Source organism: Leucoraja erinacea, chromosome 1, assembly GCF_028641065.1.
Source record: "Leucoraja erinacea ecotype New England chromosome 1, Leri_hhj_1, whole genome shotgun sequence".
Taxonomy (NCBI): Eukaryota; Metazoa; Chordata; class Chondrichthyes; order Rajiformes; family Rajidae; genus Leucoraja; species Leucoraja erinaceus.
This window is the reverse complement of record NC_073377.1, coordinates 49,039,506-49,055,525: the sequence shown is the minus strand read 5'-3', so window position 1 is coordinate 49,055,525 and position 16,020 is coordinate 49,039,506. Positions and strand designations below refer to the sequence as shown.

General features: G+C 43.1%; 1 protein-coding gene across 1 annotated transcript in view; it reads right to left on the bottom strand.

The window, feature by feature from the left end:
* LOC129702625 (transmembrane protease serine 9-like) overlaps positions 1–15,558 on the bottom strand; it is a 58,030-nt gene extending 42,472 nt beyond the window's left edge. The window contains exons 1-3 of the mRNA XM_055644871.1: positions 13,665–15,558; positions 10,056–10,212; positions 6,087–6,240 (exon numbers count right to left, since the gene is read on the bottom strand). Coding sequence (XP_055500846.1) covers positions 6,087–6,240; positions 10,056–10,212; positions 13,665–13,725 — 372 coding nt within the window. The 5' untranslated portion in view covers positions 13,726–15,558. The remainder of the gene's footprint in view (positions 1–6,086; positions 6,241–10,055; positions 10,213–13,664) is intronic.
* Positions 15,559–16,020: the final 462 nt, after the last annotated feature.

Here is a 16,020-nt window from a genome sequence, read left to right as displayed (position 1 = left end):
TACTGTCTGTGGCTGTCTGTGAAACATACATGTCTCTGAATTGGAGGAGTGAGCAACACCGGAAATTGGAGGAACAGCACCTCATATTCCGCCTGGGTTCCTTGCGTCCGGATGGCATGAACGTTGAATTCTCCCAGTTTTGCTAGCCCTTGCTGTCTCCTCCCCTTCCTTAACCCTCGAGCTGTCTCCTCCCATCCCCCCGCCCTCGGGCTCCTCCTCCTCCTCCCTTTTTCCTTCTTTCTCCCCCCCACCCCCCATCAGTCTGAAGAAGGTTTTCGGCCCGAAACGTCGCCTATTTCCTTCACTCCATAGATGCTGCTGCACCCGCTGAGTTTCTCTAGCATTTTTGTGTACCTTGTCTCTGATTACTGTCTGTGGCTCCGGATTTTAAAAAGCTCATTTACTTAGAAAACAAGGGCTGGCATTTTCTGAAATAATAGCACCTGGCAGTAACATTAAAAAAATAGTGCCAGAAAAAATGTAATGATTTTTGTAGGATGAAATTTGCCCCATTCACATTGGGTGCTGTCAAAAAATAACATCAGGGATCTAGTCATCAGCAAAGCAATGTTAGGAAGGGGGAAGAGCAGCCAATCATATTGGAGAATATACACAGACAGCAAACAAGGAAGCAAAAAAGCCAGTGAACCCATGTGGGGTGCTATAAAGGCATTGATATAAAGGTACACCAACTGTTCTGGTAAATACATCAAAAAATTAGCTTAACTGATTTGCAAGACTTTAGTTGAAACAGTCCTGGTTGCAAGACGCATTGCCATTGTCTGGTCATTACATGGTTTTAAAAGTGAAAAGGTGGTAATTTTTATTATTTTAAACATTTAATTAAAAACGCAGTTATAATCTTGCTATGTATGCTATTGGTTTCCCCTTGATTGCTTCCTCCTACAAATGTTGTTTGCTAGCATCTAGATATTAGCAAATCCTGCCACACACTTCATCATAATTTAAGTCATCATGTGGAAAACTCAGTTTGGATCGTCTCCCTGGTTTGTTTGATTTTATTCTCTAAAGTCATAATTGGGGAGTTAAATAAGGCAGTGTGTGAAACAAATGAGCAATCCTAAATTGCTCAGTTTTCAACTGGATAGACTAACTTAAAATGAACCCTTTTATCTCAGCTGGATTGCTGCTTAGGCTGTACTCAAATTGCTTGCTGGGTGCAATGTGGACATAGAGTTGGATATTATATTTGGTTAATAATTGAGATGATCAAAGTTGCACAGAACATGGGTTTTGCAACTTGGAAGAGAAGTGTAATTGTGAATGAATGAATAAATGAATGAATAGGTTTATTGGCCAAGTATTCACATACAAGGAATTTGCCTTGGTGCTCCGCCCACAAGTGATAATATGACATACACTGACAGTTAGGATGACACATCAAAAATTAAACATTAACAATAAAACATTATTGATTAGACCTGAATTAAATAAAATACCAGAGCAAAAGGAGATTACAGATTTTTGGTTATTGAGTAGAGCTACTACTCGTGGAAAAAAAACTGTTTTTATGCCTGGTGGCAGCTTTGACAGTCCGGAGTCGCCTTCCAGAGAGAAGTGATTCAGAGTGTTTGTGGCCAGGGTGAAAGGGGTCAGAGATGACCCTACCCGCTCGCTTCCTGGCCCTTGCAGTGTACAGTTCGTCAATGGAGGGAAAGTTGCAGCCAATAAGCTTCTCAGCTGATTTGCTGCAGCCTCCAGATGTCGTGCTTGGTGGCAGAGCCAAACCAGACCATGATGGAGAAGGTGAGAACAGACTCTACGATGGTCGTATAGAATTGGACCATCATTGCCTGTGGAAGATTGTGCTTCCTCAGCTGCCACAGGAAGTACATCCTCTGTTGTGTCTTTTTGACTGTGGAGTCAATGGTGGCCCCCATTTAAGGTCCTTGGAGATGATTGTTCCCAGGAATTTAAAGACTCCACAGATGTGACTGTGGTATTGTTGAATGAGTGGGGTGAGGGGAGGGGGAGCTCTCCTAAAGTCTACAATCAATTCCACTGTCTTAAGAGCATTGAGCTCTAGGTTGTTACGATGGTACGAGGATACAAGCTGTATCACTTCCTGTCTGTAGGCAGATTCCTCCCCGGCCTGGATCAGTCCAATCAGAGTTGTGTTGTCTGCAAACTTGAGAAACTTGACAGAGGTGTCAGTGGAGGTGCAGTCATTGGTGTAGAGAGAGTAGATGAGAGGGGAGAGTACGCAGCCATGTGGTGCTCCTATGCTGAGAGTCTGCGTGTCCGAGATGTGCCTACCCATCTACACATGCTGCTTCCTGTCTGTCAGGAAGCTGGTGATCCACCGACATAGGGGTTCAGGCACAGTCAACTCGGAGAGTTTGGAATGTAGTAGCTCTGGCACAATTGCGTTGAATGCAGAGCTAAAATCAACTAAAAAAATCCTTGCATAGTCAAGTCAAGTCAAGTTTATTTTTCACATACACATACAAGATGTGCAGTGAAATGAAAATGCCAATGCCTGCGGATTGTGCAAAAACAACAGAACAGAATAGAACAGAACCAGTATTTACATTTTAGAAAAAAATAAATAAAAGAAACATCACAATAATAAATTAGTAAATTAGTCCCTGGTGAGATAGGAGTTTACAGTCCTGATGGCCTGTGGGAAGAAACTCTGTCTCATCCTCTCTGTTTTCACAGCGTGATAGTGGAGGCGCTTGCCTGACTGGAACAGCTGGAACAGTCCATTGCAGGGATGGTAGGGGTCCCTCATTACGTTACTGGCTCTGGATCTGCACCTCCTGGTGTATAGGTCCTGCAGGGAGGTGAGTGTTGTTCACATAGTGCGTTCGGCCGAACCCACTATGTGCAGAACCTTCCTGTCCTGGGCAGAGCTGTTCCCAAACCAGATTGTGATGTTGCCGGTCAAGATGCTTTCTACAGCCCCAGAGTAGAAGCACTGAAGATCCTCAGAGAGACTTTGAATTTTCTCAGTTGCCTGAGGTGGTAAAGGCGCTGCCTTGCCTTACTCACCAGTGCGGCAGTGTGTGTTGTCCATGACAGATCCTCTGTGATGTGGACTCCCAGGTATTTAAAGCTGCTCACCCTATCTCCAGTTGTCCCAGTGGCATGTATGTCCTTGGATGTTGAGCCCTTCTAAAGTCCATAATCAGCTCCTTAGTTTTTGTGACATTCAAGAGGAAGCTGTTGTCCTGACACCAGAGTGCCAGGTCAGCCACCTCCTCCAGGTAGGCCATCTCATTGTTATCGGAGATCAGGCCCACCACCACAGTGTCATCAGCAAACTTGATGAAGGAGTGGAGCTGAACCTGGCCACACAGTCATGTGTGTACAGGGAGTACAGTAGGGGGCTGAGGACGCAACCCTGGGAGGATCCTGTGTTCAGGATGAGGGTGTTGGAGGTATGTCTCCCCATCTTGACCAACTGGGGCCTGGCGGTGAGAAAGTCCAGGACCCAGGCACACAGGGGAGTGTTCAACCCCAGTTCCAGTAGCTTCTCAGCAAGTCTGGTGAGGTCCCCTGGTGGTCTAGGTGCTGGAGGATGAAGAGCAGGCCAAGGTTGACTGCGTCATCCACAAATCTATTGGCCCGATATGCAAACTGCAGCGGGTCCAGCACAAGCCTTTCAAATGTCTTTATGACTACAGAGGTCAGGGCCACAGGCCTGTAGTCATTAAGACTAGTAATCCTTGCCTTTTTGGGTACAGGGACAATAGTGGAGACTTTGAAGCAGGCAGGGACAGTACAGGTTTGCAGGAACTAGTTTAAAATGTCTGTTGTTCGGCACAGAGCTTGAGAGTAGCGGGGAAACTTGCCCGATCCTGGAGATTTCTGGCTTTTCTGTGTTCTGAAAAGCTGCTCTACCTCCTCTATTTTTATCGTTGATGATGGAGAAGTGATGTAGTGCAGCACGGAGGGTGTGGGTAATTGGGTGTGAAGTGATGGTCAGAGAGGGATGGGTGGGAAAGGGTCTAATTTTTTCTGACTGGAGTCTCTCTTTAAGTAGGTGTGAAGTGGTGATTGGGGAGGAGCGGATGTAGAAGGGTCCAGTCTTTGCAGCCTGGGGTCAGGCTGTGAGTGGGTGTGAAGTGTTGGTTGGGGTGGGAAAGGGTCCTGTCTTATCAGACTGGAGTCTTGCTTTAAGTAGTGTGAAGTGGTGATTGGGGAGGAATGGGTGTAGAAGGGTTTAATCTTTGCACACTGCGGTCTGGCTGTGTTGGTTGGGGAGGGGGGGAGGGGGGTACCAGGTTTACATTTCTGCTTGTCAAACTTGCAGTAGAACTCAAAGGTACACAAAAATGCTGGAGATACTCAGCAGGCGCAGCAGCATCTATGGAGTGAAGGAAATAGGTAATGTTTCGGGCCAAAACCCTTCTTCAGACTAATAGGGGGTGGCGGGGAGAAGGAAGGAAAAAGGTGGAGGAGGAGCCCAAGGGCTGGGGGATGGGAGTAGACAGCCCGAGGGCTGAGGAAAGGGAGGAGACAGCAAAGGCTAACAAAATTGGGAGAATTCAATGTTCATGCCCGTTGGATGCAGGCTCCCCAAGCGGAATATGAGGTGCTGTTCCTCCAATTTCCGGTGTTGCTCACTCTGGCAATGGAGGAGACCCAGGACAGAGAGGTTGGATTGGGAATGGGAGGGGGAGTTGAAGTGCTGAGCCACCGGGAGGTCAGGTAAGTTCTTGCGGACCGAGCGGAGGTGTTCGGCGAAACGATCGCCCAACCTCTGCTTAGTCTCACCGATGTAGATCAGCTGACATAACTAGAGCAGCGGATGCAGTAGATGAGGTTGGAGGAGATACAGGTGAACCTTTGTCGCACCTGGGACGACTGATTTGGTCCTTGAATGGAGTCGAGGGGGGAGGTAAAGGGACAGGTGTTGCATCTCTTGCGGTTGCAATGGAAAGTGCCCGAAGAGGGGGTGGTACGGGAGGGAAGGGAAGAATTGAGTTACGGAGGGAGCGGTCTTTGCGGAAGGCAGACATGGGGGGAGATGGGATGATGTGGCGAGTGGTGAGGTCACGTTGGAGGTGGCGAAACTGATGGAGGATTACTTGTTGTATGTGACGGCTGGTGGGGTGAAAGGTGAGGACTAGGGGGACTCTGTCCTTGTTACGAGTGTGGGGATGGGGAAAGAGAGCAGTGTTGCGGGGTATGGAAGAGACCCTGGTGCAAGCCTCGTCTATGGTGGAGGAGAGGAATCCCCGTTTCCTGAAGAATGAGGACATTTCAGGTGCCCTGGTGTGGAACGCCTCATCCTGGGAGCAGATGCGGCGTAGGCGGAGGAATTCCTTACAGGAGACAGGGTGGGAAGAAGTGTAGTCCAGATAGCCATGGGAGTCAGTGGGTTTGTAGTGTCGGTCAGAGGTCTATCACCTGCGATGGAGATAGTGAGGTCAAGGAATGGTAGGGAAGTGTCGGAAATAGTCCAGGTGTGTTTGAGTGCCGGATGGAAGTTGGTGGTGAAGTGGATGAAGTCAGTCAGTTGTGTGTGGGTGCAGGAGGTGGCCCCAAAGCAGTCATCGATGTGGAACTCAGTAGAACTCATTCAGGTCGTTGGTCAGCTGACGATTGCCCAAAGAGCGGGGGGGGGGGGGGGGGGGCTTTCCTCTCGTAGCTGGTGATTTCTTGCAAGCCCTTCCAAACTGAAGAAGAGTCATTAGCTGAGAACTTGCTCCTCAACTTCTCAGAGTGCCTTTCCTTGGCAGCTTTGATTCCTCTTCTCCCTTGTAAGGGTGAAATGAATGTGAGGGAAAGGAAAATAACTTTGAATATGGATTTCTTACCGCTCCTTTGGAAGATCAAGAAATGCTGATGCAAAGTTTCCATTTGGGAAGTTTTCTAATGTTTTAGCCATTTGTTAATAATGAGGGATATTAATAAAGGGTTGAATGCAATTTTCCTAAATTACAATTATTTAGGATTAATTGTTAAATTACAATTATTGGAGGCAGTCATTCTGATAATTTTTCATTCATGGGATTGATGACGCAGCTGCTATTTTTTCTGCAAATCGAAACATAATTATTACTGAAATTAACAAAAATTAAACATCACAATTGATAATGACAAAAGATCCTTACCTTCAGCAGCATGATGTCATTTTGAGCAGTTTGCATTTTGAATTGTGGATAAGGAACCTGGTTGAGAACATATAGACTTTGTTGATTCTCATCCTGTAAAAGAGAATGTGCTCCAAGAACCACTCGAAGTGGTTGCTTTGCATTAATACGTGATCTAATAATCAAAAAGATAGAAAATTATATTTTGCTTCCATTGTAAAAAAATATGGTTTGCAGAAATTCATTGAAATGAGAACAATCACGTCTAAAGCAGAATGCGAATATCAGGCTTAGCAAAGTAATTTTTGGCGATTACCAACTGTGCAAATTGTAAAATACTCAAAAGGACATTAAATGCTATGTGGAGGGTCAGGATACCATCTCTTTACGGCTATGTATCACCTGGCTGCCAACCAACACTTCTCTAAAGCTGCTGGTTTTAAATATTTCTAATTACTGTAAGATATTATTCCATTTCACATGTATTATTCTGGAATACTTGCACAATCAGTGCTGATTACTCTGATGTTTGTAAACTATTAACATTATTAAAATAATAAGTAAAGCTAGGAGAATAATCCAACTCCAAACATTCTTTATAGATGAACCATAGTTGGGCCCGTTTGTTGGAGAAATGAGGGGAGGCCAATTATTATTGGTAGACGAAAAAAAGACACAACGTGCTGGAGTAACTCAGCGGGACCGGCAGCATCCCTGAAGAACATGCATAGGTGATGTTTGCAGTCGGGACTCTTCTTCATGTTCTTCCGAGATGCTGTCTGACGTGCTGAGTCACTCCAGCACTTTATGTCTCTTATCATAAACCGGCATCTGCAGTGCCTTGTTTCTATATTATCAGCAGAGTTTTGTTCCACCGGGCAATTATTAGAAACATGTGGGTTCTGAGCTGTTGAGTCTAGACTTGGTACTTTTATCAAGTAATTCATATACTGTCATTTTCACAATTTAAAAATTTGTGAAATATAGTCATATAGCAAGGAAACAGGCCCTTTGGTTCAACCCGCCATGCTGATAAAGATGCTGTGTCTAAGCTCCTCTCAGCTGCCTGTATTTGATTTTTTTCCCCTCAACCCTTCCTATACATGTATCTGTCCAAGGGTCATTTGGTCCTCTGGGTTTGATTCCACTGCTCTGAGTAAAATACTTTGTTAATTCACCATATCTAGACCCCTCATTATTTTATACACTTCTAGAAAATCACTCCTCAACCTCCTACACTCCAAGGAATAAAGTTCTAGCTTGCCCAATGTCTCCCTATTGTTCAGGCCCTTGAATCCTTGAATGGGGTACCGCAAGGCTCAGTGCTGGGACCCCAGCTATTTACAATATATATTCATGATCTGGATGAGGGAATTGAAGGCAATATCTCCAAGTTTGCGGATGACACTAAGCTGGGGGGCAGTGTTAGCTGTGAGGAGGATGCTAGGAGACTGCAAGGTGACTTGGATAGGCTGGGTGAGTGGGCAAATGTTTGGCAGATGCAGTATAATGTGGATAAATGTGAGGTTATCCATTTTGGTGGCAAAAACGGGAAAGCAGACTATTATCTAAATGGTGGCCGATTGGGAAAGGGGGAGATGCAGCGAGACCTGGGTGTCATGGTACACCAGTCATTGAAGGTAGGCATGCAGGTGCAGCAGGCAGTAAAGAAAGCGAATGGTATGTTAGCTTTCATTGCAAAAGGATTTGAGTATAGGAGCAGGGAGGTTCTACTGCAGTTGTACAGGGTCTTGGTGAGACCACACCTGGAGTATTGCGTACAGTTTTGGTCTCCAAATCTGAGGAAGGACGTTATTGCCATAGAGGGAGTGCAGAGACGGTTCACCAGACTGATTCCTGGGATGTCAGGACTGTCTTATGAAGAAAGACGGGATAGACTTGGTTTATACTCTCTAGAATTTAGGAGATTGAGAGGGGATCTTATAGAAACTTACAAAATTCTTAAGGGGTTGGACAGGCTAGATGCAGGAAGATTGTTCCCGATGTTAGGGAAGTCAAGGACAAGGGGTCACAGCTTAAGGATAAGGGGGAAATCCTTTAAAACTGAGATGAGAAGAACTTTTTTCACACAGAGAGTGGTGAATCTCTGGAACTCTCTGCCACAGAGGGTAGTTGAGGCCAGTTCATTGGCTATATTTAAGAGGGAGTTAGATGTGGCCCTTGTGGCTAAGGGGATCAGGGGGTATGGAGAGAAGGCAGGTACGGGATACTGAGTTGGATGATCAGCCATGATCATATTGAATGGCGGTGCAGGCTCGAAGGGCCGAATGGCCTACTCCTGCACCTAATTTCTATGTTTCTATGTTTCTATCCTGGCAGCATACTCTTTCCACCTTAATGACATAGTTCCTCTAGCAGGGTGACCAAAGCTGAACACAATATTACAAAAGCAGACTCACCAATGTTTAGTAGAACTGTAACAGAACATCCCAACTTCTATACCCAATACCCTGACTGATGAAGACCAAAGTACCAAAATCCTTTTTGAACTAGTTATCTACCTGTGACGCAACATTCAGGAACTGTGTACTATCTTCATGGTCTACAATTCCACCTACTTTAGTGTTATCTGCCAACTTACTAATCACGTGTAAGAAGGAACTGCATATGGTGGTTTAAACCGTAGGCACACAAATCTGCAGTAACTCAACGGGACAGGCAGCATCTCTGGAGAGAAGGAATTCCTTCTCACCAGAGATGCTGCCTGTCCCGCTGAGATAATCCAGCTTTTTGTGCCTATCTTCAACTTACTAATCATGACTTGCACGTTCTCATCTAAATCATTGATATAAACCACAAACAGCTTTGGGCCCAGCACTGATCCCTGTGGTACACCACTAGTCACAGGCCTCCAATCTTAAAAACAACCTTCCACCACCTCCCTCTGCTTCCTTGCATGACGCTGATTTTGTATCCAGGCAGAATCTCCCTGGATCACCTGCGATCTAATCATCCAGAGCAACCTACCATGCGGAACCTTATCAAAGGTCTTAATGAAGTCTATATAGACATTGTCTATGACCTTGCCCTCATTAACCTTCTTGTTTATATTTTCAAAAAACTCAACCGATTTTGTGAGACACGATCTTCCACATCCCAAATCATGCTAACTATTCCAAATCAGCCACTGTCTATCTAAATGCATATATATATATTATCCCTCAGAATCCTCGCCAATACCTTACCTCCCATAAATGTTAGGCTCACTGGTCTATAGTTTCCAAGATTTTCCTTGCATCCCTTCTTAAATATAGGCAAAACGTTAGCCACCCTCAGTCATAGGGCATTTATTTCATATATTTTTTTCTGTAGCTTCTCACAGTGTCCTTGGATATATCTGATAAGACTTGTGAGATTTAAATAAATTCATACCACTTAGAGCATCCATAGATTGATACAGTGTGGAAATAGACCATTCGGCCCAACTTGCCCACACCGATCAACATGTCCCAGCTACACTAGTCCCACTAGTCCATATCCCTCCAAACCTGTCCTATCCATGTAACCTTAACCTTAAGTGCCAGAGATATCTCTTGTCCTCTTTGTGCCCTCCTAATTTCCTTTTTAGTCTCCTAAATACCTCCAGGGATACACTTGATCCCACCTGGCCCATGCCTCATTCCTTTTCCTGACCCGAGCATCAATTTCTCTTGTTATCCAGGCTTCCTTACTCCCACCTCCTTGTCCTCTTTAACAAGAACATGCATATTTGAACTCTCACCATCTAAATAGTGACCATTCTGTTCCAATTGAAAGTTAGCTCAATGGGAAGTATGCAATTAAATTTAATAATTATTAGCAAATTAATACCTTGATAACATAAATGCCAATCAATAGCAAAATACCCACCTAATAGCGATGAGCACTCACTGTTTAAAAGCAATTATAGTATTTCACGTGGTCTTTGAAATTAAAGATTTAAACATTAACCATGAAAGTATTTTTTCATTCATACACAGTTGAGCTTACATTTCACAGTGAGCTGCAGTGAGCACCCAGTTACGGCGGATCAAAGCCCCTCCGCAAATATGTTGATACTTTTCATTGTCAAATACTTGGATAGATGCCATATAGGGTTTTGAATGTGGTGTAACATCATGACCTCCAATAATCTCCGCTCCCTGATCTGTAATGTACAGATGATGAACATTTATTTCAAATGTTTTCTTAAAAAAATCAGTAACAGGGTTTGAATAACATAGACAAGTCCACGTTTATTAGCCATCTTTAATTGTTCTTGACAAGACAAATATAAAATGAAATTAAAAATGCAGGAACCACTCAGCAGGTCTGGTAGAAAGGGAAACAGTTGCTGCTCAGTCCACGAACCTTCATCAGAACCAGGATAGAGAAAATGAGTTAGTTATCAATAGCAGAAAGATTGAGGAATGATGGGTGGAACAAAAGGGAAAGAATGAGACCAAATGAGTTAATGTAGTACTAGGAATAGCAGTTCAGCTTATGTCTTTTTCTGTTTGCCAATATCAAAGCTGTGGAACATGATCAAAAGACCGAACTACACAAACAATAAAAGAGTTGCTAAGTGTGGACAAACATAAATGAACCATTCTGATTTGGAGTGAAAGAAAGAGTGAGTTAATAACGGAATGATGAGGTATTTCCAAGTCGGCTGGATGGGTGAATGGGAACTATATGTTGTCACCAGTTACCCTTATCCTGTTTGCCAATAGAAGGTGTGGATTCCCAATGGCACAGTGCGAGTACTCTTCATCTGATTGTTTCAGGGGTTTGGGGATATGGTTTAGTCAAGGCTCATCACCTCAATGAATGCCGTTTTCACCTGTGACATCCTTATTTCTCTCTGCAACATGGATGCATTGTGTGCCTTCTGCAAGAAGCATGACAGTACTTGCTAAAGATTATTTAACAGCATGTCATTAGGCTGCTTCGGTGGTGTAGCCTTTACCACCAGGACAAAAGCAGCAGAAATATGGGGGCATCACCACTTGCAAGTTCCCCCCCATGCCACACAACACCTGATTTGGAAGCAACAGCATTGTGGGACATTCACAACATGGCGATCAGCCATTCCCATGAGGTGGGGGGGGGGGGGGGGGGGGAGAGTGACAAAGGAGGACCCCGGTGTGGGGGAACCTCCATGAATGAAGGATGAGGAGGGGGGGGGGGGGGGGGGGGGGATGGGGAGAACAAAAGAAGACCTGGCATGGGAAACTTTGTAACTTTGGCTGCACCCTTTATGTGGCGACTCTTTGCATACCTTGGGTGTGCAAAACAAAGAATTTCTCTTTGACTTGCCACATGTGACAATAAAGTATTCATTCATTCAAGAAGTGTAGGAAGGAGCTGCAGGTGCTGGTTTACACCGAAAATAGACGAGAACAACTGGAGTATCTCAGCATCTCTGGAGAAAAGAAATAGGAGACGTTTCGGGTTGAGACCTTCTTCAGGCTGAGAGTCAGGGGAAAGGGAATTGAGTGATAGAAGGTAAATAGAACAAAATGAATGAAAGATATGCAAAAAAGCAATGATGATCAAGGAAAGATGGTCCCCACTGGCCCATTGTTGACTGTGGGCTAGGTGATAACGAATTATACAGTCAGTCATTCAAGAAGGTTGCTCGTCGATCCTTAAGGCAAATGAGCAATAAACACTAATCGAAGATCCTATGAATGTATTAAAAGTATTTTTTTCTGACAGTCAGTGAGTGAGTTACATTTGAAGGTGAGAATCAAGCTCGTGATATTCACTATGAAGAATGGCCAGGGAAATGGGTTCAGGTTGTAGGTCTGGATGTAAGCCACCAGTTTCTGACTCTTACCTCTCCTCATTCCCTTTACAATGTGCAGAACATTGTCTAGCGCAGCGGTAGATTTTCTGCCTTACAGCGCTAGAGACCTGGGTTTGATTCTGAATACGGGTGCTGTCTGTATGGAGATTGGATGTGTTATTCCCGTGACAGTGTGGGTTTTCTTTGGGAGCTCTGGTTTCCTCCCACACTCCAAAGACATACAGGTTTGTAGGTTAATTGGTTTCTGTAAATTGTAAAATAGTCCCTGCTATGTAGGATCATGCTAATGTACGGGGTGATCATTGGTGGGCGCGGACTTGGTTGGTCGAAGGGCCTGTTTCAATGCTGTATCTCTTAAAAACAAATTCCATTCCCCTAGACTGCTGCCTGCATACTCTTTAATTTCCAGCAAATGTAGACTCAAAACCAGCCAGTGGTTGATACAGTGTAGTGTGGAAAAGTTATGGATTTGGGCAGGGAATCCTACAGAAAATAATCACAAGGGACTCTCTTCTGGCACCCAAGGAAACCTAACTGAATTTCTAAGTAGCAGAAAATGCAGATCAAGCAGCAACTGTGCTGGAAATACCGATTAACTTTCAAGTTGATGAATTTTCACCAAACCAAGGAAAAGCTGGAAATGAAGCATCTTATAAGTTGCAGAGAAAGGGGAATTGCAGAGATATAAAGGAAATGCCTGTGATAAGATGAAGACCAAGGGAAGTTGAATGATGTAAACGGTGATGACGGCCGAGAGAGAGGGTCAAAGATTTGTTCACCTGTGTGTAGCTGGAAATTAAAAGATGAAAGAGGACATTTACTGGAACTGTGAGATACAGAATGCAACAGTAACCAGAAATCTAAAATTGAGGAGAATACTGGAAATACATAAGAGTTCATATAGTATCTAGGAAAAATGAAACATGCAAATAATGGTACGGGTTAATAACCGTTTGCAAATTAATACAAACGGAAAGGCTGATAATCTTAAATTTAATGTTATATTCTGACAGCTGTAAGATGCCTCGTCTAATCATGAAATGCTGTTCATTGAGCTTGATTTGCTCTCCTCTGGAATGGAATAACATAAGAGGTCTAACTGAGAGGAATTGAAGACGCACGTAACTCGCAGCTCATGGTCACTCTTGAGGACTGAGCAGAGGTCTTCTCCAAAGCTATCATTCAATCTATGTTTTATTTCCCCAGGGTACTTCTTCTTGCATATGGTGTGCACAGCCTAAACTTGTAGGACAACTTGTTCTATTTGATCTTATTTGATTGTGCATGCCAGGTTGATTGCATTAGTCGAAACAGAGCGGAACACGTGAAGGTTGCAATCTCCCATCCCTACCCAGTGTAGAGGAGGCAACATGCAGCACACTAAATTGGACCACAGCATTTGATGATCATGATATTGCTTCATTCACACCTTTATCCAATGTTAAATCTACCACAGGACAATGAAACCTAGTAGGTTTCTCACTCAAACTACGGGTAACAAAACTTCATACCATGATTAATTTTAGCATATAGCTTAACAAGAACAATGACAAGTGAAATATACTTTATGACATTCTCTTAAATTTGTTATTTGGTATATCCTAAACAGGAAGTAAAAATAAAAGAAAATGAAATAAATTAAATATTGATTGTCATAACTGTGGGAGAATGTTAATGAATCAAGCATTGACTATGTTTAGTTAATAATTACAAAACATGTTAAGAAATACACATTGTCATTTGAACAGTATTCCAATAAATCCCAGGACAAATGTAATATGTTTACATTTTACTTATTTCGTACTTACAGGCTGGAATGAAGGAAATACTGATCAATGGAAGAAACAGACCGTACTTCAGCAACTTCATTGTTGCTTCTTTTGTGATCACGGCAAAGGCTTTCAGTAATTTAGTGTCAACTCACAAGGATGTGGTTGGTTCAGGTTGATGTCCTCTCTATGAAGCACAAGCTTTATAATCTCTCTGAAGCAACCGTTTTGTTTAAGAGAAACCACATAACAGGTTCAAGGCTAACCATGAAGTGCAACAAATAGTGGTGCATCAGTGAGCAAGAATTAAGATTTCACCAAAGTCCTGTTAAATTTTTAAAATCTGATACTTTATATATTGCTTCATAATTCTACTGAATTATTCTAAAATTATATAGGACCTAGCAATAAATGCTGCCTAAGTTATGTCAAAAATAAAATGTAAGAAAGTTAAATTTAGGGGAAATTATTTCCAGGCTGTTGGTGTCACGAGAAAGGCTAGAATTTATTATCCATTGTGCGAGGATATTATAAACCTTCCTCACAATTCACATTAACATTTCTCCCACTGGTCAGAACCAAAAACAGTATTCAGAATGTAGCTGACCAGAGCATTGCAGATGATAGTCATTGACTGACTCCACTGCTGATGCAATAAGTATTCTGATTTCTAGAATTTAACTTGCATTGACTAGCATTTGTATATCCTTATATCTGTGGACACACAAAATTCTCTGATGTATCTCCTTTGTGAGACTGAGATATTGGCACATTTCTGATTGCAAACCTGTAGAAACAGACAATAGACAATAGATAATAGGTGCAGGAGTAGGCCATTCGGCCCTTCGAGCCAGCATCGCCATTCAATGTGATCATGGCTGATCATCCCTAATCAATACCCTGTTCCTGACTTCTCCCCATATCCCCTGACTCTGCTATTTTTAAGAGCCCTATCTAGCTCGTTCTTGAAAGCATCCAGAGAACCTGCCTCCATTGCCCTCTGAGGCAGAGAATTCCACAGACTCACCACTCTTTGTGAGAAAAAGTGTTTCCTCGTCTCCGCTCTAAATGGCTTACTCCTTATTCTTAAACTGTGACCCCTGGTTCTGGACTCCCCCAACATCGGGAACATTTTCCTGCCTCTAGCGTGTCCAAGACCTTAACAATCTTATATGTTTCAATGAGATAACCTCTCATCTTTCTAAACTCCAGAGTGTACAAGCCCAGCTGCTCCATTCTCTCAGCACAGTCTCGCCATCCCGGGAATTAACCTTGTAAACCTACGCTGCACTCCCTCAATAGCAAGAATGTCCTTCCTCAAATTAGGGGACCAAAACTGCACACAATACTCCAGGTGTGGTCTCACTGGGGCTCTGTACAACTGCAGAAGGACCTCTTTGCTCTTATATTCGATTCCTCTTGTTATAAAGGCCAACATGCCATTCGCTTTCTTCACTGCCTGCTGTACTTGCATGCTTACTTTCATAGACTGATGTACAAGGACCCCCAGATCCCGTTATACTTCCCCTTTTCCCAACTTGACACCATTTAGATAGTAATCTGCATTCCTGTTTTTGCTACCAAAGTGGATAACCTCACATTTATCCACACTAAACTTCATCTGCCATGCATGTGCCCACTCCCCTACATGTCCAAGTCACCCTGCATTCTCATAGCATCCCCCTCACAGTTCACACTGCCACCCAGCTTTGAGTCATCTGCAAATTTGCTAAGGTTACTTTGACAGGCAGAGATGAGCCTAGATTTACTCAAGCTATTTGTTGAATAAAGAAAATGATGTTTATAAGCTGAAGGCAACTTAACAGTATATCATTTTTATTTGCAACATGGCCCAGGTATGTAAGCATTGGTCACCAAGACAATAGTTACTTTGCCACAGTGCTTGAAGTTGATAATCGGATGTTGCTCTGACCACACTCTATAAAAGAATGAAAGGCAGCCCTACTTTCAGATCCACGCAGCACCATAGATTCCAGTAAGCAAAACAATGACAAATCAAGTTTATTTCATTCCAGTTTTAAGAATTTTACAGCAACATTTTTCACTGCATCTCACTACATGTGACTATAATAAATCAATACCAATAATTATTTTAAATTTTAAATTTTGGATTTGTGAAAAGACATCATGGTTAATGTTGATGAGACATATGTAGCTAACAGACCTGTTCTTGGAACAAATGATGATGCTGGTCATTGACTGAAACTATTGCAGTAAATGTCACCAATTCATTGCATCAAATCTCCAGAGCATGTAACTGTTAAGTACTAAGTAAATAACCTTGCTTTTCTTTCATGTGCTGAAACCACAAACAGTTTTAGGGAGACCCATCTGAAGTATTTATTTAAATAATTAGTCAAGGGATTACAATTTC